General features: G+C 39.9%; 1 protein-coding gene across 2 annotated transcripts in view; it reads left to right on the top strand.

Annotated features, from left to right (window-relative positions):
• PER2 (period circadian regulator 2) overlaps positions 1-24351 on the top strand; it is a 441952-nt gene that overhangs the window by 46925 nt on the left and 370676 nt on the right. For both annotated transcript variants that reach the window (XR_011199417.1, XM_069213793.1), the window contains exon 4: positions 16092-16246. Coding sequence is in view for 1 of the 2 variants with exons in the window: in XM_069213793.1 (XP_069069894.1) it covers positions 16092-16246 (155 nt within the window). In the remaining variant the exon portion in view is untranslated. The remainder of the gene's footprint in view (positions 1-16091; positions 16247-24351) is intronic.

Raw genomic sequence — 24351 nt, 5'->3', positions numbered from 1 at the left:
TGGGTAATGTGGGTGTGTGTTTTATGGTGTTGTGGGTGTGTGGGTGTGGTGTGTGTATGTGTATCAGGTGTGTGTATTTCGATTTGTCCAATGTGGTTGTGTTTTGTAAATGTGTGTGTATTTTGCGTTGATTCGTGGGTCGTGATAGTGTGGGCGTATTTCTGTTGGCGTGAATGTGTAGGTTTTGCTATCGCCAGTTTATCACTGACCTTTGGTGTGGCGGACTTGTGTGGGTGTCTGTATTGTCGCGGATTACGAGATGTGGGTCGTAATACCTGTAGCGGATTTCCGCTGCGGCCACGGTAGTATCTTGTGCTCATTCCTTTCTTTAATAACCTCCCAGGAATCCCTGCCCTCCACCCCTTCCAAGATTGATTGATTGCTGACCGCTGGCACTGAGAGGAGGGAACAAAAGACTTCCTTCGCAGCCCCCAATCTCTCCTCAACCGATTCAATTTTGGCGGTTAATGCAGACATAGCCATAGTGAGAAACAATGCTATGGAGACTGTCGATTTAGTTTCTTTAGAGCTAGCAGACACACTCACCTTCCTTTTACCCATTACACTAATATAGAGATGGGGTTAACAACAGCAAAACGTTCTATAACTTAGGACCCAAAAAAGGCAAAACCAAGAGACAGGGCCCAGCCATGTCCAGGTGCAGACTGGCCCTCTCTTGGCCCAGTCTTCGCCAAGACACGCGCCCCTCATGTGTCCAGTGCAACAGGAGCAGCCCGTGAGTTTTAAGCGCCTCCGGGCGTAACTGTGGAATGGCGGCCCTCCTCCTGCCGTAAGTGGTGCTGGGAATTGAAGTTCAGGATCCCCCGTTCGATTCGGCATGTCCTGCGTCGCGGGTGCAGTCTGTGAGCCTTAAGCACCTCCGGGTGCTATTGTGGAATGTCGGCCCTCCTCCTGCCGCAAGTGGTGCTGGGGATTAGAGTTCAGGCTCCCCCATTCGATTCATAGCGTCCCAAGCCGCAGGAGCAGTCCCTGAGCTTTAAGCGCCTCTGGGCTCAATTGGGGAATGGCGGCTCTCCTCCTGCCGGAAGTAGTACTAGGCATTGGAGTTCAGGCTCCCCCCATTTGATTCACCACGAATATATATATATTTTTCCCCTTCTACTGATTGTGTTATTCTCATGGTGGCACGGAAAAAACTTCACTATTTACTTCTGTATCTGTTTTGTGGGAAGCTTCTATTTTTTTTTTTCCCAGTCTGGCACTTTTGCAGAATCTTGTAAAGTGTAGGTTATCATTTTCTTTCAAATGGTGTGGTTAGAACATATATGGCTCACTTGAAGTTAATTTATAGAGGTATAGGTGTGTTTGTATATGGTATTTCTATAGGGCAAACTGAACCAAGAGGCAATGGATCACTGTACATGGCCAAAAAACGCATAAAGTCAATGGGTAAGAGGAGAGGAGGCTGGGTTGTGGATGGATAATGAATTGTGATGTAGTGTTCGAGTTAAGTCTTCAGCTCTTTCCTAATTTGGAATAGCTTTGAATGTTATTCCAGATTCTAGACACATAGATAGAAAAGGTCTGCTGGCTTGTTTTTTCTTTTTTACACTTTTAAGTCTGCAGCCTGGTAGTGCCCTTGCTGCGAATGTGCAGAGATCCACCATGGTGAGATTGTCTGCAAGGTAAGTGCAAGTGCTGGTCGTGATAGCTTTGGAAGAGGTGCAGCTGGTTTTAAAGATGGTGGCACGGAAATAACTTCACTATTTACTTCTGTATCTGTTTTGTGGGAAGCTTCTATTTTCTTTGTTCCCAGTCTGGCACTTTTGCAGAATCTTGTAAAGTGTAGGTTATCATTTTCTTTCAAATGGTGTGGTTAGAACATATATGGCTCACTTGAAGTTAATTTATAGAGGTATAGGTGTGTTTGTATATGGTATTTCTATAGGGCAAACTGAACCAAGAGGCAATGGATCACTGTACATGGCCAAAAAACGCATAAAGTCAGTGGGTAAGAGGAGAGGAGGCTGGGTTGTGGATGGATAATGAATTGTGATGTAGTGTTCGAGTTAAGTCTTCAGCTCTTTCCTAATTTGGAACACCTTTGAATGTTATTCCAGATTCTAGACACATAGATAGAAAAGGTCTGCTGGCTTGTTTTTTCTTTTTTACAGTTTTTAGTCTGCAGCCTGGTAGTGCCCTTGCTGCGAATGTGCAGAGATCCACCATGGTGAGATTGTCTGCAAGGTAAGTGCAAGTGCAGGTCGTGATAGCTTTGTAAGAGGTGCAGCTGGTTTTAAAGATGGTGAGGACTGGCAAGGGGTGCCAAATTAAGTTTCATCAGGATGGGGGTAATGTGATGATATTTCTTCAGGTCGTGGATGGGACATGCTGCAGCATGTAGGCTGCCCCTGATGGGTGCCAGTGTAGAGTCTGGGAAGCCATAGAGTAGAACATTACCACTGATAACGCGTCGCTTTATGATAATTTATTCTACATCAGGACTCGTTGTAGACCAATGAATCTTTTGACCCAGTTGAGAGACACCTTAGGACGAGATAGCTAATCAATATGTCAATCACTACATCAATAATGTCATCAATATTTATTACAACAATACATTTCACTTTAGTTAAAGTCATTAATCAATTCAAAACACTCCCATGACCTCGCAGTCATGAATAACCACACCAGTTTAGTAGAATTTTATGAGTTTTATTCCCTATTTCTTATAACTCTAACAGCAGGTGCGTCAGTCTGAAACCAAGAAACATAATAGCATAGTCGCGATATGGCAACTTTGGTAAGATTTCATTAAGGCGAGAATCACAAACATCAGAACATAACACGGCGTGAACATAGATCAATTTAGCAGAGTGTCAATAACGCATCAGTTCAACAAAGCATAGGTTCGGTCGTTTGTCTATTTGCGTCAGTTTAGTGAACACCTGTCCTAACCACTGATTAGCATTAGCATGTTGGGCTTCATGCAAAACGATTTAGAACACCAATTTGCAAAACATCTAACTATGGTCTCTGTCAAAAGTAAGCAGTTGGTACCTAGAAAGGAAAAGCAAACAGACAAATCACATATGCATTGTCATAATTACCCTCCAAAGTTTAGGTCAGCGCACAGGTTCAGTCTTCGTCTTCAGGACATCAGTCAAATCGCTATCTGTCAGAACTCAGCTCCGGGCAAAGGAGGTAAAGTGTAATATGGAATAATCTAAGGGCGAGGATGGTTTTGAGTAAACCATCAGGTCACCAAACAGAGTGACAAAGTTTCTGGAAAAAAACAATAGCATTCCCTAAACCACCACCACTGGTTCCCCGTGTCATGGGTTTTTATCCCTTTTTTGTTGTACATTCCCCCAAAATCCTATTGGACATTTGCTATACCCCACTATCTTTAACCTATCAGAAAAAACATTAGGTCCCCTATCTTTCACCCCATATTATTTTACAAGTCCTTGATTGGTTCTCCCATTCGATGTCTTCAGAGGTGGCACGTCCGGTATGATTTAATCTTTCTGTAATTCTTTGCACATCTTTTGGTCAGTAGCTCCATTGTCTTCACCGGTTTGAATGACCTTGTACGTTACATTAATCTACACTGTTTCATTTTGTTTTAATATCATTCTACAAGCAATGGAAAATTGCATCGGAACGGATCTAGCATGGTTACATTCGTCTTCTAGTTTGAAGAAAAATAAGAGGTCGTGTCCTTTTGTGAGTCAGCATACTGCAAGATAGGAAAAATACATTTAATATGAGAGCCAAGCAGCTAAGCTTCGGCTCATGCCAACCTAAGGCCTACAAGGATTTCGGCACAAATTCAATAATACAATTATTGATAATTAGTATAAACTTATTCAATATAATAATACATAAACATTTTAGTCATCATTATTAGTCCAAGTATACATTGGCGGCCACTCCCCGTGATCACATTTCAGGTGCACGTTTAAGCAAAATTACTATTACAGTTTCTATGTGGCATTATCACACATTAATTCATAAACATTTCAAGTTAGTATAGATTATATAAGCTACGCTCTCTCACCACCATACAGATGCCAGATTTATGAAGACTTGAACCACAGTTTTGAAGTTTGTTTCGGGGACAAAAAATGTTGGTTTCTTTAGAAAAGAGAACTAGTGTCAGGCTATCTTTGTATTTTTTTTGCCAGTGTGTTCCTTGAAGGTGAGCTTGGTGTCTCAGGTGAATCCAAGTAACAAGGTGTTCGGTGAAAGTTAAGTTTCCAAGCCCTCGAGGTTCATGTAATTGAGCCAGGTTTGTACTGTGTCATGTTTATTGTTCTTGGAAAATAGCAGCAATTCTGTCATGGTAGCATTGAGCTTCAGGTGGCTCTGTACACCTAGGCCAATTTATGTGGCACACCAAGAAATATAGGGCTGTATGTTGTATGATTTAGTCAGTGAATTCTTTAAATGACACCCAAGCACCCTATGTCTTTGTTGTAATAAGTGTAAATATTTTACTTTTATTACAATGTAAACAAATATATTTCATTTACAATAGTCACATTTAGTATATTGAAATGGTGTGTACTTTATTATCAATTGGCAGCAACCTGCCTCCACAGGACATGTATTGTTTCCTGTTGAAAGCATGGTCTGTAATCTGGATCCTGTTTTAATTTGCCATTTGTTCTATGTAATGTTATGGCAAAATGGAAAGATAACACAGAAAGCATCTTAGGTGTGTATTGATGCACATAATGTTTGTTATTGAGCACCTTCTACATTTTCTGGTTCTTGCTTTCCCTGCAGACCTACTAGAGTATGCCGCTGTAAAGTTTGGGCTATGAGTACTGACCCATTTTTTTGATGCATTAGCATCCCATCTATTTTTTATGTAGTTTTACTGGTGCAATGAAATGAAGCATTGTATGATAACAAAAGATAATGTTTGTGAGAGAGGGTTGGGTGGGGTGCTAGAAGACAGATATAGCTATTACATTGAACTTGATGAGTTCTTAAGTTATCATTATGGCTGTTTGTTGTAATGTTGACTTGAGACTGGTGTACATTACAAGACTCTTCTAGTTGGGATCATGTTGGGGTGATATCTGAGCCCTCTTTTGAGAGTGTTCAGGTAGGTGATGATGTCTGGATCAGTTGGGGCTGTGGATGTTTTTCAAGTGAAATAGTGTCAGGAAAAGCATAACAGATGGTTTGGGGTTATTTTAGTGACTGTTGGATTTTCTATCAAGCTGCCACCCATATGCATAAAGTGTGTGGGCTATGAATTAATTTAAACAGTAGAGTGTTACATTCAAAGAGGGACCTGGATAAAACAGCTTCCCTGCCATTTAAGTTATACTTAACACACATGGACTTTTGCAGATCTGCTTAAGTGCGACTCTGCGTATAGTAGGAACTCTTCAGAATGGGCAGACATATTTTGTCTATAGTTTATTTAAAGTTAGTCCATGTGTAATTTAACAGTTAGTCCAATGAAGTGAAATGTGAGTATAATATCACCAGTGTTTCAGGATGATTAGAGAATTTCATGCATCACTGGTTTGCGCTGTAATACACAGTGGCATAACAAAATATTTTCTTTGGAGCTTGTGACAGAACTTTATAACTGCTTTGTGAAACCTTCTCCATTGCAGCTTCCACGGGTATTCATTTCTATTCTGAGATCTGATAATAAAGCTGTGTTTCTGAGCTCAGCAAATTAAAAAAAGTAAATTGAGTTTGTCTCCATGGTGATAGACGAGCAATGCAGACTGCATTCAGTAGTCAATTAAAAGCAAATAAGGACACAGTTGTTGTAATCAGGGTTTAATTGTCAATTTTGTCTTCAAACTCAGGGCTTTTCTGCCCAGCCAATTAATCAGGGGTACATTATAATTAAATAATTGATTTTGGCCGTACTAAAATTCATCTTAACTAAAGCATGGAGTCTCTCTGAACATTATTATGACCTCTGCAGGCAAATTGATTTGCAGCATTCATTGAGATCTTTGAAACCCGAGTGAAGAAATTAAAGGAACACAGAGAAATCAGACTAGGGTCTCCCTGGCAGCTTTCAAGAGAAACTCAGTGGAGCAAAGCAGTCCTCATTTTCATGGCATACATTGGAAGTTTTTGTTTCTTTTCCATATAATTACATTTCTTTAGCCCTTCGAAACCCAAATAGAGAAAATAAAGGAAAATGAGTACGGCAAGAAACATAACTCTTAAGAATGGAACCTTAATCTGCTGCCTGCAGTAGTTCAACACTTCACCAGACAGATAGGTGTTTATTCAAGCCGGAGACACAGGATGTGTAGAAGGAAGAATCATCGTCTTTCCCCTCTTTATGTCATAGGCACTCAGCTGAGCCCCATATCTACTGAGAAGATTTCCCATAGAGGCAGAATTAGTAAAAGCGCTATAGCTTTTAATACTACCCAAGCCCAAAGACTTGTATTTGTGTTTTAAACAAAATGGGATCTGTGACTACCTTTTAAGGTTCAATTCTCATCCCCTCCCCTCCTACTTATTTGATAGCACCTCTTCAGCAGGATGAACAGGTGGGAACGCTACCAGTACAATCCATACAAATTCAGCGGATTGATACATCAGGCTTTAATTCTTTTGATGAGGATGGCTCTTATTAACATTAGGGCTAAAGGTAAGACATCAGGCCACGTCAAGCTAGTCTCAGCATACCTTTTCAATATTTTCCTTTTCATAATTTAATTGAGGCATTCAACCATACCACAGGATTCAGGATGGTATGCACAGACGGTGAACGTTTTGTTGCACATGTAGTACTTTACATAGTTCTTGGTCTACTAATAACACTAAGGGGGTCATTAGGACTTTGGCGGTCCCACCGTAGGACCGCCAAAGCTGTACGGAGGACACTGCTATCATGCCGGCAGCACCTCCCCAAGTAGTATTACTGGGCTGACCGGTGGGAACATTGTAATACGAAGTTCCTGCCAACAGTGCTACACCCTTAAGGGAGCCAAGCCCAATACCGTAGCATAACAGCACCCTCAGAATGTGCACTGTCTTCACAGCAAACCAAGGGGGTTCAGCAGGAGGGCCCCTTTACTGGCCATGTCATGGGCACCACAGCCCCCCCCCCTGTGGCCCCCAGCACTATGTTTCCACCAGCCTTTCGATGGTGGGGTCACCACCATGGCAAGGCTGGCGGAAACAGAAGTTGTCTTGAGAATGGTGGTGCTGATTTCGAGTCTGACCGCCATCAGCCCATTGGGAACCATGTTCCTGGTGGTGATGGTGGTCCCCTAGCAGTCTGGCAGCCAGGGTTGTAAAGTGACGCCTGGAGTGTGGTGGTCCAACTGCTACCGCATGTCCAGCGGTCCTGGAACCACCAGACTCATAATGAGGCTCTAAGTGTCTGCCCTTGTCACTTTTAATTTTGAGGGGAATTCCGAATTTTGTGATAAAGTCGGGAATCAGTCTCTTAGCAGCAGTCACATTGTGCCTTTGCACAACAGAAAATCTCCACTGACCCAGAAAATAAGCAAACCGTCGCCAGTGTATATCGGTAAGAACAGCTCTGGGACTTCTGAATGATGTAAAATTTGTATATGGACAGAAGGTCCCCATGAAGCGAGAGGGTAACTCAGCAAGATTTGACACTGTTGCCAACATTCTATGCTTTACAGGTAGCATATAAGTGATAGTTAGTCTTGTGCCAAATAAGAACAATGAGGATCAAACCACCGAGCATTTCCAACAGAAATCATTCCATCTTAGCTTACAGGCACAATACCATGATTTAAATTAACAAGTTGAGGTAATGTCATTCTTAGCGGAATCATCAAGAACTTTTCCATAAGACACTTTATCATGCAGGACATTTTACCACAGTTCTTTCTTTGGTAGCAAAGAATCGATGATTCTTCAGGTGTGCCTTTTTCGATTGGTTTCCCTGAAGATGTGAGGACACTTCTTTGAAACTACAATTAGCCAAAGTCATGGGTTACTTCGAATGCATACATTGAATTGGTAAAGATTGCTTGCAGCTATGACCCAGCCTCCATATGGACAAAAACTTCACCTACCTGGAGAGAATAAACCTATAGAAGACATGTACCTTCCCCTCTGTTTGCGTACCCACAGTGGTGGCCAGAATACCTTATTTTAATAGTTCAAATATAAAGGGGCACATTATACCATCAACTGCAGTTCCAAGAATTATTGGGGTATACACGAAAGGTATTTCATGGGGTTTAAACAAATCATAATGGGATATGCAATGATCGTATACCCCAATGTGTAGTAGATTGTTATAAAGAATTTGTACTAAAATAGCTGATCCCTGAAGTGGCTGTATCTCAGATTGTAGTAGTGGGAGGTATTTGCTCAAGCAAAACTAAAATAACATTTCATTTTCCATAGGAAATAAGTAATAAGTGGCATTAAAAGTACAACATACAGTAAATTTAGTTTGCACAAAAGATCTTATCCTATGAGATTAGCAAGGGATGAGGGATTAAGCAAGAAAGTATGCAGATTGGACATAGGACCTAAGAATACAGTGACAAAGTTGGTAACGTTGTTGGTTTTAGTTTTGGTTAGAAATGCCCTCTACATTTTGCCTTAGACAGGAAGGGTATGGAAGGAATGAAAGCCGATCGGATGACACCAGTATTGATAGTACAGGAAGTGGGGCTGCTTTTGATAACACACTGAATGTATTGCCCTTTTTGTTCTACTGGGATTAAGGTGTGTATGGAGGAGTCGGTTTCTCTTGGGCTGTCCTAGTAGAGAGGAAGCTGCTTTGGAGGAGGGGGATGAAAGCTGGGTTGTTTGTGGTTGCCTACATGACATAGATTAAGATAATATTTTGACCTGTCACTTCACCAGTGATCTTATTGGCCACAGGTGGAACAGGTGGAGTTCTCCGGTGAAGTGAACCAACCATTTCCCCTCCTTACTCCACTTCCCTTGCAACCTATTTGTCCCTTTCCATCCTGCCCCTTTCCAGCTGCCTAGTAAAATGATTGCATTTGGATAGATATTAATTTGGGTTCTGCAGATTCTTGACGGTCTACTCATGCCAGTGTAGGAACGCTTACCATTACTGGGACAAATGTTACTTTTGGATTTTTCTTATCTGCACATAAGGTTTTAAAGGAAAGCGCTTGCTTCTATCTTGCTGTAGTTATCACATTTCTCTTGGTACCTGAATGCTTTCTTAGCATACTAGGTATAAATAAAATGTTAAATGTCCTTTTATGTGGGACTACTTGAAACCTTGAGCTTCAGTTTTTTTTATTTTGACTTGTTGCCCTCGATCGCACGAGTAGAAATTAATGTATCTCAATTAATAACTGGCCATACCCAGGAGGAAGGACAAAAAATACACAACCACTCCATTTGAGTCCCGAAGTTCCACTGGCCTAGATTAAGATAATATTTTGACCTGTCACTTCACCAGTGATCTTATTGGCCACAGGTGGAACACGTGGAGTTCTCCGGTGAAGTGAACCAACCATTTCCCCTCCTTACTCCACTTCCCTTGCAACCTATTTGTCCCTTTCCATCCTGCCCCTTTCCAGCTGCCTAGTAAAATGATTGCATTTGGATAGATATTAATTTGGGTTCTGCAGATTCTTGACGGTCTACTCATGCCAGTGTAGGAACGCTTACCATTGCTGGGACAAATGTTACTTTGGGATTTTTCTTATCTGCACATAAGGTTTTAAAGGAAAGCACTTGCTTCCATCTTGCTGTAGTTATCACATTTCTCTTGGTACCTGAATGCTTTCTTAGCATACTAGGTATAAATAAAATGTTAAATGTCCTTTTATGTGGGACTACTTGAAACCTTGAGCTTCAGTTTTTTTATTTTGACTTGTTGCCCTCGATCGCACGAGTAGAAATTAATGTATCTCAATTAATAACTGGCCATACCCAGGAGGAAGGACAAAAAATACACAACCACTCCATTTGAGTCCCGAAGTTCCACTGGCCTCCTGTCAGTCGAGTTACCTTAGTGCATGACCCAAAGGGTTTACAGAGCTTTTGTCCTTGGGTGAGCTACCTTAAGTCCCTGACTTGGCTCACAGCATCCATCCAATAGGGTCTATTCTAAACATTAAAACAAATACATGGGCACACCAATACCTTCTGGAACCCTGGAGTCCTCCTTTTCTTCCCCATTCCTTTGGCATTGTTTAATGGTGCTTTTCAGACATGCAAACAGAGGCCAATACCAATGAATATCAACGCAGGGTCTCATTTAGCAGTTCAAGTCAAGAAAAACTGTCAGTCTTGGTTGATATTTTTCTCTTGAAGCTGGGCTACTCACAAGTGCCCCTCAGAGAAATCTCTTTCTTAGGTTCGACGTGCCTTCGGTCAGAGAGTGGAGCTCGGGTCAAATCTCAACTGCTTCCTATTAAGTTGCTGGCAATTCTAGTATCATGGTGCCAAGGTTATCAAAGAAAACTTTAATACTCTGTTTGAGAGTTGTTGGCAAAATGTATTTATTTGACAACAGTGATCACAGAAAAATCAGGGAAGGGTCTACTGGGCAGCCACCAAGGTGATAAACTACCTGTAAATAAGCAGTGTACACATTCCTTAACAATCATTCAAAGCTTCTAGCATATGCTCAAAATATTAAAGTTTCATTTTTCTAGGAGGCTGGTGTTAGAATAAGATCATGAGAAACAATTAAACTCAGAGTGGATGTCCTCCAATTGAATCTAAACATGAAGCTTGACTCCTCATCATTTTACACTCACCAGTGTTTGAAGTTTCACATGTTGGATGCGAAATAAAACCATTGTCCAGCTATGAAGTGAGCGCTTCAGGTTAATACATTGGTGAGGCTAAGGGAAGGTGCCTATGACAGGTTGCATGGTTAAATGTAGTAATATTTACGCTGGCTTAGATGGAATAATGCATAAACCTTAAAACATCACAGTTACTATTGATGGTACTTTTTTAGAAATCTCTAAACAGAGTTGCTCATGACCATTACCCCTGTCATACCAAATGCAGCTTGGCTACCTATCTATAGCTATGATTATATTATAGTTATTAGTGAAGGTGAGCTTTTTGTTATGAGTTGGTGCATTACTATGCACTTTCTAAACTGTGTTGTCTTTGTCTTGAAAATAATTCTCAAAATTACCAATATGCATTGTATAAAGTGCAGGCTATAATTGATTCAGTAGGTGTCATTAATATAAAACAAAGAATTTTTGGAAAAGGTACACAGCAGATTTCTTTGTTGGGCTCAAAATGGAGATTTTATAAACCGTTTCAGTTTAGCAGATATTGATGAATTTCCAGTAATGGAAAGCATGGATTTCCTTCTCTTTTCCATGGGCTAATGCTACAAAGCACCATGCTGTGACAAAATGTCAGTTTTGCATCCATTCATTAATCATGCGTGTGCTTGTTTGTTATTTTGTGCCATTGCAGGTGCATCACCATTCACTCTGCCTCACTCAAAGTCTAACTGGGAGTTGGTACTCACTCTCAATATGCAGGCCCCGGAATGATCTATTGTAAGTCCCGGCAGATTTCTTCTCTTCATTCTCTAATCAGACACTTGTCTCTGTGGCTTTCTTACCCACTGTGCTCGCTGCATCATCTCTGAGATGTTGGAAGGCCATTCTTGCATGTTGGTAGTCTTCTGCTCTCCTTCCCTCTCTTCCTAATGCACCATAAATTGCTAAACAGTGTCCGCAGCTGCAATGGTGAATGCCTCTCTTCTGGTTTCCTTTCTTGTATCAGGGGGCTCAGGTCTTGCCACTTCCCTACATGTGATGTTAAGCTGAGGAATAAGTTAAGGGGAGATGACATAACTGCTATTTTATGCTCTGCTTCTCGCACTCTACAGGGATATGGAATTCTTATCACCCAGGACATGTTGTTTGTGTTCAAGGACACGTTTTTATGTTATGTTGTCCACTGCACAAGTAGGCCTCACCCCCTTGGAGCTCAAACCCTTTAGCTGCTCATTTTCAGTACTGAAATTCGGATCATTTAAATAGTATTGTCCATCACTGAGACAAGGCCTGTATCCACATGTATGTATACGTTTTTCAACTCATATAAATAATTTATTAGCACAAACCCTTTATTGTTAGGGAGAGCACCCTAAGGAAACTCAGTGACCTGTGAGCTCAGCTTACATTATTGAGAGTGGTTCCAGTCAAAATTATGTACACGTGCAGCAGTGAGACTTCGCTAAACACTACTAGTAGAATTCACGCCGCCCTTGTTACTGGGCCCAATAATTGATATCTGGATCACTGGAGTTCTCCCTAAGTATACAAAAAGCTATAACATCACTTTGTTAATCACAGTTAATTCTATGGAAGTCAATAAAGAGAGTTTAAGGTAGTTTAGTTTAAAGCATTTATTTGGAAAAGGAGTATTATGTTTTATTAGTCAATTCAGCGTTCAGAACAATTGCACGTAGCGTGTCTTGAATCTGTCCTTATTCTGTTCATCTTAGTCTATTTGGCAAAAATTCCCCATGCTCAGGAAGAATCCAGATGCAGTTTGGTCTCGTCACATTGAAAACACCTGGAAAAATACAGTCAAGAATTCTAGAAAGTTATTCTTTGGTCTTTCTCTAACCCAGTTCTCACAGCTCTCACTTTAAAAAGCTTCAGCTATCATATTATTCTTCAGCAGTCAATCCAGTTCCCTTTGTCTCTCTCGTAGAAGTAATAAGTCTATTCTGTGGATAAGCAAAATGGTTAAATACAAGAAAATGAGAATGAGATGCCCATGCGGCAGGAATACAAGCAGCACTCTCTTGTATCTGTCTCGCTCTACATTGGGCGCCCCCTACTCTTTTCTACGGACAACTTTTCTTACAAAAATAAATCCACAGTCATTAAAAATGTAACATAAATGTAATATCTCTTCCCATGTTGAAACTTTTAAAACAATAGGTCCGTTCATTTTCAGAGGTGAAAGGTAACATTCACTCATGTTCCCACGCACCATTTACTTCTGAACGAATAAGGAACATAAGGAGCATGCATGAGTACAATTGTCATCTCCCTTCCGATGGCTTCCACAATGTGGATCCATTCATAAAAGAAGCAATTTAGTATATATTATGTGTAAGTCAGCCCATTCTATAGCAGGTTAGCTAGCAAAATTATTTTACATAATACTGTTCCATTGTTTAAGAAGGAAGAAGTTTGCAACATGCATAGGCCATGCACAGGCCAGAAGCGAAGCATTAGTTGTGCAAAGAAATGGGTTACCGTTAACAGTTTTCTTCAGGAAGTCAAGCAGCATAAGCCACACAGAGTTTCAAAGGAGTTTATGACTACGAAAAACAACTACAGTTAGGCCTAACTTCATTCTCTCGTTTTACAAATGTTATATTGACTTATTTATCTATTGGAAGCTTTAGCACATTTTTGCGCAATGTAACAATTCGAGGCTATTTATAATGCTCCCAAAATCCTGCATACTCCTAGGGAAATATGTGCATTAGCATGAAATTGAGATTGGTAATTGCTTTCAAAAGAAAATGTACACAAACATTTTTCAGCTCTAAAAAAAGTTTTCCTAAACGATCATGCGACTTTAAATCCCATTTCTCTGGTGTATCGTTTAGTAAATCGTTTGCCGAGTTGCAAAATAAAAGAAAACAAAGATGAATAAGTGAGAATCAGTGTAAAACTGTGATGACAACATGAAAATAAATCAGGGACATGAATGTTAAAGAAAGTCACAAAACACCCACAGTTATATGTCAATGTATTTGTACTGATTTGTATAGCTCCCACCTCTAAATCCTGTAAAAGAGGGCTGATACCAAATAAGTAAGAGGGAAGGGGATGAGAACTAAACCTTAAAAGGAGGGCACACCCATTTTCTTTAACACAAAAACACGAACCACTGGACTTGGGTAGTATTAAAAGTTATAGCTTTCCGTTAGCTGCATCACCTTTGATAACCTTAGAAAGTTATGGTCTCTCTGACTGAGACTGGTAGGACCCTTGACATTTTTGACACAGTTCCTAAAAAAAGATGTTTGGAGACCACATCACAGATAGAAGAGCCCCAATAATCTGTGTTTTGCAGTAAGCACTCCAAGGAAATGGCAGGCATCCAGGATATTGTGTATGGCTAGGCCCATCGTGGAGAAGAAGCCATATGATTTCTGATGTGTGTACACACAAACTGCAGAAGCACAACCTTTCCACAACTCTGTTACACCAGAGCAGGCCTCTGAAACACAGTAAAATAAGCAACGGTGGTAGATGCAGATCACCTGCATGCTCCTGGTGAACTGTCAGCTGTCTATGTCGATATCTTGTTGGGTTTAATGAAAATGTTTTTTTCTCATATTCAAATTATTCGTGTGGTTGCCAGCTTCCCATATAGGACTCTTATTTGTAGCATTAGATATAGAGGAGAGAAAGTTAATCATTTGAATCAAGGGTTGGCTGTACATAAGGTAGTGATTGAACACACTATGAATAAATTACAAGAACTAGATGTGGTGGAAACTGTAACATTTAATTTGTATAAACACATTACAGGTATCTAGAATCAGATAAATCTGTAATGCTTAGCAGAAGATATATAGCACCTGGAAGTGTCCAAATCCAAAGTACTTACTGTTCTCTAAAGTAAAGAGAAGTTCCTAGCAGTGGTAAAGTCACTATTGCATCATTCTCTGTATAGATCAATGAAGAGCCTTTAAATGCAGCAGAAGCCACATGTATATCAGTAACTGTCATAAGATGTAATCACGTCACTGATGGTTATTGCTCCTTTCTTTGACCATCCCTCTGCCATTCGGATGGGTGTGCTTTAACTGATAGCTCAGACCAAGATTGCATTTACATTTCTGTTTCACAGATCTTGCTTCCGAAATGCTTCCACGTTATTACAAAACATCCCATTTAGTATTCTCCTTCTTTCCTCACTTTTTTTCTTAAATATTATTTTTGTTCTATAACTCACCACACATGAAACACAGTCAGGCTAAAAACACATCTCATTAATCTCAGTGTCATGGACAATTATGTAGAAATACATACCCCAATTCCCATATCCAGAGCATACTCAATAAAGTCTAGTATGTGGGGTTCATGGGCCATTTCAATCTCGACAGAGATTCGTAGTGTTTTGTTGAGTTTTATACAAGGTCTCTCCGGCATTCCTTTCCACAAATATCCCAAGATACTTAAGTCAGTGTAGCACAAATGAGGAAGTGTCACACCCCCAACACCAAACCGATCCTTGACCTGTTCAAAAGTCAAAAAATGTTTGGTCCTCTTACAGGGTACAGCTTAGTACACATCCAACGGTTATCAACCAGATACACTTACAGAAAAGTTTCAATCCCCAGCGGTGCATCAGCTGTGAGTGGTGTTAGTTGCAGTATTAACCTCGTCACTTAGTCTCAAAGTTTGGATTTCAGGATAAGTGGATGAAATGCACCTATGGTTTCAAAACAGATAATTAGTGGCGTCCTGCCATTATACCCTCCCAATAATTCTCATTCCTCACTTAGAAGATCTCTTCTTCAAGGCTTATACATTCCATGCTTCAAAAATGCCAAACTCGGAGGCAGAACCTTTCGATATTGGCTCCAGTCTTGCGGAACTTGTTTTGTTTCAATATAAGGAAAACCCTGCTTGTGTTGGTCTTAATTAGACAATATAAAATATGGCCCTAGCATTCATTTTTATTTTGCTTTCATGATATATGTCTTCACCTTTCTAGTGCCAATAGACCATGAGGGTTAATGCCCCTTTAGAAGTAGCACTTAGCATTGTCACCTATGAAATCCACACATATAGAAATGATTCCATTCGTAAAAAAGTGCCACTTATCCAGTATGACAAAGTAGCATTAGAGATAGCATGTCACAAGGCCTGAGTCCGCATCAGCTCATATGAAAAACGATTTGGAGCCACGTTTTTTGATCTGCGAAAATTGGTGCCAAAAGTGTTTGGGCTTAACAGTATTGTCTATTCAGCAATCTGACAATGTGTGAGAATGCACTGTTACTTAAATATTGTATTTCTCACCATGGTATGTGTGAACTTCTCTTTTTTGCCAAAATGCATGTATGTCTGCATTTAAACAAAATCCAAAGTAACATCAGTGAATATTTCTTTTCTTTTCTGCAGCAGTGAACAGCCTGCAAAAGTGAAGCACGAAAAGGAGTTGATGAAAACGCTGCAAGAGCTAAAAATGCACCTCCCACCCGAAAAACGGACCAAAGGCAAATCTGGCATGCTAGCAACATTGAAATATGCCATTCGGTGCATTAAGCAGGTCAGAGGTACAGTGGCATTATTTGGATAATTGAAGTGCATCTCTGTGAGGCCCACATTTTTAAGTGTACTATTATAAGTTAGAAAGGAGGAGAGTACAGCTGAGGTGTCGAATTAGCATCCAGCTAAAGGGATTTCGATTCCAAATTATTACTTGGCTCCACTCCATTTAACGGTAATATTTATGAAGAAATCACAGTTTTGTTTCTCTGCTAGTAGTTCTTGGTGAATGGCAGAGGGCAAATGATTACAGATTGCTACACCTGGAAGTTACGGGAGGGAGGGATTTTATAGTGAAGAAGTAAAGCTAATATGACTGTACTTGCCATCCCCATTGCAGTGTGTGATTATGTGTTTCATAGGGCAGAAACACCCAAAACTAGATGGGTTTACTGTCAGAGGCCCAAAGCAAATTTCAGTAACAAGTAGTTGTGCATCTTTTTTTCAGTTAACTGAAACCCATCTTATCCAGTTTCCAATCTGTCATCTCTTACCACATTAAGTTGTCCAGTCCTGAGTTCCGTAGCCCTCCCTTGCGTTCCTTGGCCACTCAGTTCTATTCATGTGTCAACCTGAACAAACTAGAAATGTGATGCTGTCCTTTTTATGTGAGTTTGCAGCTGATTTCACAGATTGAAGGGTGGTTTCTGTGTGACTAAGGTTCTCATCAACTCTGTGCCTGGTACTTCAGTGTGGGCCAAATGGACTGAAGCATTTTGTGGACGCAACGAGATTCACAAAATCACGATGCTTACTGATCATACAGGTCAGAAGAGCTCTCCAAAAGTATGAGACCTAGTCGAGGGATGTGTGGGAGATCTTTTGAGGAAAATATTTGCTTGTAAGGAGAGTCAAGCATCATTTTGCCCATCTGTACAAGAAGAGAAGAATATTTTAATGAGGAGTAGAAAACATCCCAAACTGGGTTCCATGCAAATCACGCAGCCTTGCCAATGTTGATAAATCACCAGACTATGAAAATGTCTGACAAGGCAGACACAAAGCCATAACCTCCATTAATCAAGCCTTCATTGAGATATTATACATCTTAACTACACTTACAATGATGTTTCATACAAGTAGTATACATCCATGGAAGAATCCTGTGTGGTTTTCGACCTAGAAGTTCTGAACAAATGACAGCGGATGATCAGGTGTTTTTCCTTTCTTCCTCATTTAGGTCCCTTCATTCTCCCAAGAGTGGACAATCTGTGACTCAACAAATAGAAAGTCCTATCTTTTCTTTCATAAACCATTAAACAGAGGGAAATATCAACTCTGATCCATGATGATCTTAGTCACATCCTCAGTATCAGGCCACAGGAAGGATACTTCTTCCCGGGTTAGACATGGAAGCCCTACAGCCAGTGCCTGTTTTGTCTGCACCACCAGAAGGGAAGTCATTGTGGTCAAATGGGCCTCATAAGGTGCAGGAAAACGTTATATAAAAGCCAATGTGAAACAAAACTAACAATAATTGAATCAATCATAAAGCTTTATTTGGCCAAATGTTGGCCATAAAAGAATAAAACAATGTATCCATGCAATACATAATAAAATCCCAAAACAACACAGTTGCAATCCATTACAATTATAATAGCAGCAATACCCCTCATGACACTGTCTACCCACTGCCCGTACCAATAAAAACACATCAATAAAACCTTCTTAAAATGGCAACAAAATGCCTAATCTGTCATAAAGTGCAAATGCCCATTAACGTCCCATCCTATTCTTCCATAGACTCCGCACAGAGTTTCTTACAGCCGCACGGAGGAAAAAGCTGACTCTCAAACATACTTCCTCATCACACAGCATTTGTAAGTGAAACAGTGCATCTCTGCATTTGCAGCCAACGTTTTCAACAGTGGCTTAAGAAAAATTCTAAACTGCAAGGTAAAAAATCTGCAGAAAAACATAAAATGTAACAGAGACTGCTCCCCCGTCCATCGCACGGGCAAGGCAGGCCGGAATCTCCAAGTAGTCTACTTTCACCCTGAAAGCACAATAGTCTCCACACTGTGCCTACTCTAAAACGAAACAAGAGGGACCTCTCCCAATTCGTAAGTGCTACGAACATATATAAAGCTGGCCCTCGAGTTTCAAAATATCTAAAATAATATAAAACAGGCACTTTACTTGTTTCCATTTTCGGTCTATTCTCAGTACAATACTCAAAATAGTGGAGCTTCACTGTCAGCTTGTTGCTCCTACTAATGGTTGTCAGGGACATAGAAAAGCTCTCTAAACCCAGTAAACAAAAAGTTCTAAATAAGTAATTAATTCAGGGAATAGAGCGCTCCTTATTTAAACTAAGTTGATCCATTATTTTGCTCCTACACCGAGACTATACTCGAACCCACATCAATAAAGGAGCCAAGCTAATCCTGTCGGTAATGTATTTTAGATTTAACTCTGAGTGCCTTATAAAGCTGGAACTCGACGGGGGGACCTGAAGCAGCCTCCAACAAATGCGGGATTCCTCACTTTCAAGGGACCGAATATTACAGAAGCCTCAAATTACATCCCCATACGTGTCAGCAGGAATACACTGAGCATTATAAATATTTACAAGAGGGAGAATCAAACCTTTCACCCCTCCTTTAGGTAAATTAAATATCGTACCGGCCGCTCTGCTAAGTTTGGAACGAGCTTGGCGCACGTAGGGCAGCCAAGAACCCTTGGAGTTGAAAATAATTCCTAAATAATCAAAATCATTGATGCTACACACAGACTGACCCTTAATTGTAATCCTGGTGATATTACACTTACCGGGTCCACGCACCAAAACGTGTGACTTCCCATAATTAGTGGTCAAGTCCAGACTAATCATGAAAGAAACAAAGCAATCAACCAGTGTCCTCAGCGCATTTGGGGTAGGTGCAAATAGCACTGTATCATCCACATATCAAAGCGCCAGAAACTGGGTATGTGCAATCCCAGGGACATCCACAGTGGACTCGCTCAGCTCAGAGTGCAATTTATTTATATAGATGGAAAAAAGAAGTGGGTCATAAATCTTCAAATAGATCTTGTTTATGTATTCTTTAATTCTGAAAACCCTTAGGAACTCTCTTTCAAAATGAACAGCGCTATTCACAAAGGTAGATTACACTTGTGAGTAATTTGCACATGTACATTTACTCTTAACACTTATAAGTAACTTTACTACTTGTGACTATTCACAGAATCCAAGTATAAAGTCACTCAGAAGTATAGATTTACATGCTTCCACCCGCTAACAAAGGGGGAGTAGCCTAACCAACAAGTATAAGTTACTACAAAAAAAATCAGTTTTATTTTTAGCCCCACACACCTCTGACCTTTGGTTATGCCACATCCTCACATAGAAATAATAGAGATGGGGAATTAAATAGCATTTTTTTAAATGGTTAAAACTATTAAACAAATAATTTAATGCTAAACAAATATGTAAAGATAGGGTGTATTGTTTAATGATCAAATATTTTAATAGCATGTTTGCATTTTAAAATGAATGTAATAATACATTATATTAAAAATAACTAAACTACTTTTAATTAGTTCTTTACATCACTTTTAGTATTTATTTATGCATAATAGATATTTTTTATTTTAGTAAAATATTTTACAAGTAATTGTATATATTTACATTCATTAAATATTTATTTTGGAATTTAGTTATTAGTGCTGAGCATTTTTCTTTAGTTCTACAGTTCAAATAAATATGTAACATTAATTTACTTGATTAATAAATATTAACATATTTTTACAAACTTTTCCCAACTTTAATACACTTTTTTTACTTTATTTTATCACAAATAACAAAATTAATTCCCAAGAAAGGAAAAGGCATATTATGCAATAATAATTATGTAAAATGATGCATAGAATTGATTACAAATAATTGAATTATTTTTTAATAACATGTATTACATGAGTTTAAAGTTTATTAAGATATTTTGTAATTAAATAAAAGATATGTAGTATTTTGTACATAAGCTCATCAAATATGAAATCACAGGTTAAACAGCTCATCGGGTGAAAAGGCAGAGATAGCCTTTCAGATGTAAATGGTACTATCATCGAAGAGTTTAATCAAGCAAACAAAATTTTACCAAGCATCATAAGTGTGTAGCATGGAAGGAATACATATATGTATATATATGTATATATATATATATATATATATATATATATATATATATATATATATATATATATAATATAAAGGCTCAGACCGAAACACGTTGCCATTAATGTTTGGATAGCAATAAAGGAGATACCTTTCAAATAAATTGGTGGTGCCGGCGTCATTCTTGCGTCGAGAGGCTGACAAACTTTGGTTCCTGTTGCTATGCAGTGACTCTTTGAAAAAAAAAAAAAATATATATATATATATATATATATATATATATATATATATTGTATATATATATATATATAAACTTACCGCAGCTAAAGCATAAGAAAAACAAACAATAAATTGCACTAACCTACTAACTACAAATTTGGGGTTCAAGAGTACTGTGCTACTCACTGTGCCTCGTCAAGGGTTGTATGTGCTATATAAATACATTTACAATATTATTTAACAATAAATTAGTGTTATATTTCGTATGGGAATATATTTTATGATTTTACGTTTTTATATTGATTACTATGGCAAGGAGTTGCAGTACCAGTGCTACCAGGACTTGTCCCAGCTCTAGCAGGTGTAATTGAATCCTTTTGTGACCACTGTAACTTTAGAAGGGCAGTTGTGAATGGCAAAGGGCTTACTTTTGTGTGGGTTGGTTGAAGTCCCTTCCCAAGCCCCTACCTAACTTTCACTTAACCCCACATTAGTCATCTCTATTCTTCCCCTTTAGTAGTAAGTATTTCCCATTTTCTTACCATTTTCCCTGTCCCTCCCGAATTTACTACTAAAACATATACTCATATGTGAGAGAAGTATGCATTTGGGGTGGAGATCTACACACAGAAAAAGATAGGAGATGCGAAGGCATAAACTCTGCATGTAGGTTTGTGAATAGTGTTTTGTAATATGTTTTATAGTGCTACAAAACGTAATACAAAGCGCAGTTTGTGAATGGTTCTCAAAATAATGACTCCCAATATGTCTATTTCTAGCTTTGTAACATGGAATATTTATGAAACTATAGGTCTCCATTTGTAATGAAGTGCATCAGTAGCTGAGGTTTTCTTAGTTTCCTTTCAGTCTTCACATCATTTCAGCATAAAATTGCACTCCCTGATAAAATGGAATAGCTTAGCAGATTCCTTTTTATAACCACCTCCTAGAAAAAGAATGGTAAGTATTAGTCTACGGTCCTTCAGAAACCATCACACAGAATCTGATGGCCACATTTTCTGTTAAAAAAAAAAAAAAAGCTCATTTTGACAAAGGGCTTAGTTGCGAGTTTGGTGGGCCGACTGTCGGCCTTTCAGACACTTGGTAAGGACACCGCCACGCAGCTGAATTTCTCCCCCACGGCCCAATTGCAAACTTTCCACCCGGGTGTCCAGTGGAAACCTCCATATTAGGAGGTTTCCGCTGGTCAGCCTGGTGGAAACAGTGCGGCGCAATGAGCCTCGTGTCCTCAGGGAACTGAGGCCAATGCCGTCTCACAGAGTGTCCCCTGCACCCTCATAATGTACTCTGTCTGATGTAGCCGACAGTGCGCATTCCGAGGGTGCAAGGCAGAGGGGCTCCTGCCCTGCCCATGAAATGGTCATGGGTAGTGCAAGGACCCCCCCCCTGTGCCCCCAGCACTGCCTTTCTGCCAGCCATTTCATGGCAGGGACCCCACCATATAAAGGCTGGTGGAAAGGAAAGTTGTGATCAGCACAGCAGTGCTGAACTCAGCGCCACCGTGGCTGACTACGACTTCAACCGCTGCCAACCCATTGGGTTCTATGATCCTGCCGGTGGCGGCGGTCTCCTGGTAGTCCGACCGCAAGAGTCTCAATCTGACAGTCGGACCACCAAGACTGTGGCGGTCTGACCGCCACCATGAGTTTGGTGGTCGCAGGACAGCCAAACTCATAATTAAGCTGAAAGTCTCTACTCACCATCACATTAAACAAAAAGTAATCAGAATTGCCATGCTATGACTGACAGTACCCTCAGCAAGTCTGAGAAGCCAGCTGAGTCTGTACATGTCATTGATATTTCAATTTAGATTTCTCTACCCTTTGTGTCATGTCATATGAATTTCATACCAGAATTCTTTTAAGTCCTGGGCTTTCTAGGATTGTAGGCAAAAGAATTAGCTTGATTTACAGTGGCACAATGAAGCTGTAGTGGGACCCACATAGAAGACTTCTGATTTCCGAACAAGAATTTAAGAGCTAAGTTTGATTTCCTAGAGAACATTGCCTCCCCTTCGTCTGGTTGGTAACACCAGTGAAGAAATAGCCCTCACCAGTGTAATAAAGGAAATCCCACTAGAATGTCTCAGACCCTATTCGCCAGAAGAGAGGTTGCTGGTGAGCTGCAGACCTTTCCAATGCACAGTTTTGTATCCCAAACTGGAAAGTGCCTGATGTTTTTTCATATCATGGTGGGCCAAGAAATTGTATGAGTACTTACTCTTCTGTTGGACCTGCACACTTCTCATGAGGCTTTCTTGAAGGTTATATTCAGTTTATATATTTTGTTCTGGATGTTTAAAAATGCTACTAGCAATCCTACTGTAGTCTCTGAATATTTAGAGTATGGCTAAATAATGGGGGGAAGTGAACTGTAAAATAATACAGTTGCAGAACCCTATTGCCAGAGAACCAGTCAATCATCCAGCTGTGACAGACAATGTTTGGACATACCCCACCATTGAATATGTCCCTATCGTGATGGCAAAGCAACATAACCCACCATTGAATATGTCCCTAACATGATGGCAAAGCTTTTAAGAAAAAGGAGACCTGCAAATCTGGGTAAAGAGGCCACACCTGGCCTAGGAGTCTGTCTGGGGAGGAATTTGGGAACCTACAGGACGCTAGGCAGTCATTTTCAAGTCTCAAATGAAGAGAGATTAGTGATGTGGACATAGAGAAATAGTCAGCCATGTCTCTTGATCAGAATAATCGTATCAATGGTAGGTGGTTGCTGATTGTAAGGCTTTTCATCAAAGCTAGCGGCAAGCAGTGACGAAAGATAGTAAAGTGAGCAGTCATGCAGTGCCTTATGAACGAGGTAGAGTTTTGTAAAAGTCAAACTTTCTTTCACTGTGAACCAGCGGTGGTATCATAGGGCCACAAAGATATGACCATAACGTTTCTGACCGCATACCAAGTGAGCTGTGTGTTTTATAAGTTTTGAAAGGCTTCTGCTGGGGAGTCTGGAGTGTAATCCAGTAATGACAAGTGCAAGGATGATGGGGATTTTCTGAGAGCGGTGGAGTACCCTTTGTGTTTCATATGTAAACTGTCACACTCGCTCTTGTGTCAGAACACACTTAAGCACACATAAATGGTGAAATATAGATTTACATACTACACTTATCTGGGACATATATATTAACTTGTTATCCAAGAGCACACTTGCGTTCCTTCATCCTCGGGTCTTGGGAGTGCAGTTCTTAGGTTATCTTAGAAGATGGTGTGCCCCTGGAATATCGAGATGAGACTCTCAAAAACCAGAACATTGAGGTCCAAATATCAAAAGATAAGAAAGTAGAAAGTATACCTAACTCCATACATATGTGCCTCGACTATATGTAGATCTTCAAACTGCATAGATGTGGAGGTAAGAATAGTACATCTTTACTTCCTCTCTATGAACTTAACTTTCTATATTTTATCTCTCAATATACTGTTCATGATATACTGATACCACAATATAATTTGGTCCATATTCTGTGGTAGAATCTTTAATATAGATGGAAGGGGGCAGGATTTATTGATTACGGTTTATTGGACCCAGATCCAGGATTTCAGTTTGTTCGCTATTTAGCCTGGATCAGTTGTTCTGCAGTTACTGAAGAACCTGAGAAAGGTAATGGGGCATAGTTTTAGGCATAGTTTTAGTTGGAACTATGCATCATCACATGGATATGGTAAGCAATCTTATAGTGATCCACGATATCAGCCCAGAAGGCCATGTAAGTGTTGATTAGCATTGGCAAAAGGG

This window comes from Pleurodeles waltl, chromosome 11, assembly GCF_031143425.1.
Source record: "Pleurodeles waltl isolate 20211129_DDA chromosome 11, aPleWal1.hap1.20221129, whole genome shotgun sequence".
Taxonomy (NCBI): Eukaryota; Metazoa; Chordata; class Amphibia; order Caudata; family Salamandridae; genus Pleurodeles; species Pleurodeles waltl.
This window is presented reverse-complemented; position numbering and strand designations above follow the sequence as displayed.